General features: G+C 45.1%; 1 protein-coding gene across 1 annotated transcript in view; it reads left to right on the top strand.

Moving 5' to 3' along the window:
• EMH_0079030 (SNF2 family helicase, putative) overlaps positions 1-2,087 on the top strand; it is a gene marked incomplete at both ends in the record, with an annotated part of 2,589 nt that extends 502 nt beyond the window's left edge. The window contains 6 exons of the mRNA XM_013500071.1: positions 215-303; positions 524-806; positions 919-1,059; positions 1,132-1,251; positions 1,582-1,656; positions 1,992-2,087. Of these exons, the coding sequence (XP_013355525.1) occupies positions 215-303; positions 524-806; positions 919-1,059; positions 1,132-1,251; positions 1,582-1,656; positions 1,992-2,087 (804 nt within the window). The remainder of the gene's footprint in view (positions 1-214; positions 304-523; positions 807-918; positions 1,060-1,131; positions 1,252-1,581; positions 1,657-1,991) is intronic.
• Between the last annotated feature and the right edge of the window lie 596 nt (positions 2,088-2,683).

Genomic DNA, 2,683 nt, shown 5'->3' with positions numbered 1-2,683 from the left:
TATATATATATATATATATATATATATATATATATATATATATATATATATATATATATATATATAAGTTGGGTTGAATATTATTCCTTCGTTTCGTTGCCTTGCATTGTTGTGTCTGTTTGTTTGTTTGTTTGTTCGCTTTGTGTATTGTTACATGGTTGGTTTTATTAATTTGTTTTTGTTTTTCTCTTTACTTTTTGCGTTGGCTATGCAGGGTGTCCGCATGCTCGCTGAGCAAGGCGATATGAAGCTCGCCGACTTGGCTCTGCCAGCAGAGGCTTTCCTTGAGAGCACCAAGCTCCGGTGAGTGGTTATTGGTGGGGTTGTTATGGTGGGGGAGGTTCTTATTGGTTGGGTGGCTGTTAGTGGTTGTTGTTGGGGTCGTTCGTGTCTGTGTGTTTCTTCTTCCCCTTCTAATCAGCTCCTATCGTTGTTTATAGAAGTGGGGTTGTTGTTGTATACTGTGTATCTATCTGTTGTTTGTTGTGTGTATTTCTTGTGCATGTACACCTTGACGCAACAGAAAGGCATTTGAACTGCTGAAGGAGGTTCAGAGTCGGGGTGAGAAGGTGTTGGTGTTTAGTCAGTTTACCTCTTTCCTTGACGTTGTTGAGGAAGCGCTACAGCTGCATCTTCCTTCTCTTCGTTTCTGTCGCCTCGATGGCTCTACAGTTGTAGAGGAGAGGCAACGACTAGTAGATGGCTTCAATCAAACAGGAGAATGCACAGCTTTCCTCCTCTCCACAAAGGCAGGAGGACAGGGACTTAACCTCACTGCAGCGCGCACCGTAATACTCCTAGACCAGGTGAGACACGCATGAACTGCTTCTGCTGCTGCTGCTGCTGCTGCTGCTGCAGATCCAGGTGATGCTGCAGCAGCAGATGCACTTGCTGCTGTCTCCGTATCTGCTGCTTCAGCTTATGCGGATGGCAGCAGCAGTGGGGGTGCATGACTCCTCCCGCTGGAGGAGGGGTGCTCTTGCTGCGGCGAGTGTGTTCTGGTTAGTATTTTTTGGCGGTGGGGTTGTTGTTATTGTTTTGTTTGTTGTGTTTGTTATGGTGAGATTGTTATTGGGTTGTTTGTTGTTATTGTTTTGTTTGTTGTGTGTTTCTTGTGGTGGTGTTTCTCAGGATTGGAATCCTCAGAATGACCGCCAGGCAGAGGATCGGGTTCACCGCCTGGGGCAGACCCACGAGGTTACTGTCTATCGTCTTTGCTGCAGAGGCACAGTCGAGGAGTCTATACTCAAAGTCTGTTGCTGCTGCTCCTGTTCCTGTTGCTGCTGCTGCTGCTGCTATTGCTTGTGCTTGCTGTTGTTGCTGTTACTCTTGTTCCGTTGTTCTTGCTCTTTTTTCTTGTTTTTCGTTTTCGTCTTGTGGTGTATACACATCCACTTGCGTATCTCGTCTGGCTCTTCTTTGCTGCTGCCTCTGCCTGAAATATTCAAGTTCTGCCAACGCTGCTACGGCAGTAGCAGCCGCAACGCGAACGTTGCTGCCGCTGCTACTGCCTTCTGTCTGTCTGTTGGGGTTTAGGGCTAAGGGTCGTTGTTGCTCGCTTTCTGTTCTTTTTCTGTTTAGTGCTGTCAGAGGAAGCTGGATCTAGACAGCGCCTTTGGGGGAAATTCCGAGGTTCTTCAGGCCGCAATTTTGCGCGTACGTCTTCGAACGGGTTTTATCTAGCTCTTCTTTTCTTCTTTCTTTAATCCCTATAATATCTTCATTAGTTTCTTTTTTTTTTCGTTGATCGCGATGCTTTCTTGTTATGTATCTTTTCTTTTTCGCTTGGCCGCTATGTTCTCTTTATTAGTTTCTTCTTTTCTCCGTTGTTCTAATCACTCTGTCCGTTCGCTTCAGTTTCTTCTGTCTTCTCTCCCTCAGCATTCGCCTTAGCAGGGGTTGTGCTGTTGGGGTTTCCATATGTGTTTTTTGTTTTGTTTATTTTCATTCATTTACTGTTTTCTACTTGAATTTGTTTGCTGCTTCATCAGGATTCCTTAGAAAGCGGCGGAATAGATGGCGAGGAGCCGCTGCTGCGCTTGAGTCCTCCGCCCCCCAAGACCTCCTGCAAGGAGCCCTCATCCTGATTGCAACGTCTTTAGCTGCACTGTGTTTCAATTTTTTGCTAGCATGGTCTCTGCAGCTTTGTTTTATTCGTGCATGCCGTCCGACGTCGATATTTCCTTTTCCATAGTCCAAGGGGCCACGTGGGGGCCCTTTGGCGACCGAAGGGGCCCTCTGGGGGTGTCCCAGGGGGCCCCTCTGGAGGCCCATCTGGGGGCCCCCCGCCGGGGTGCAGTGAACCGCCGTTTATGCAAAGAGGAATCGAATAAATTGTGCGCCTTTGTGTGTTGTTATGAATCTTACACATTGCTACCATTAGTACCTAAGCAATGTGTATTATATATATATATATATATATATATATATATATATATATATATACAATGTGTGTATGGGCATTTTACATACTGTATATCTTGTAACGCATATATATAATATATCATATAAATATTATTTAATCATGGCTTATATGCATATTATATATATATGCGGCGACTCCGATGTGGCGCTTCCAGGCCCCGTTGCTGCTTTCTTTGAAGAGATTTGTTGCATGGGCGTTGATGTCCGTTTCCTCTATTGTTTTTTACTCCGCAAGAACGAAATAATACTGTTTAAACAA

Source organism: Eimeria mitis, genomic scaffold (assembly GCF_000499745.2).
Source record: "Eimeria mitis Houghton genomic scaffold, Emh_scaff4992, whole genome shotgun sequence".
Taxonomy (NCBI): domain Eukaryota; phylum Apicomplexa; class Conoidasida; order Eucoccidiorida; family Eimeriidae; genus Eimeria; species Eimeria mitis.
The sequence above is the reverse complement of the archived record's forward strand: the minus strand, read 5'-3'. Positions and strand labels throughout refer to the sequence as shown.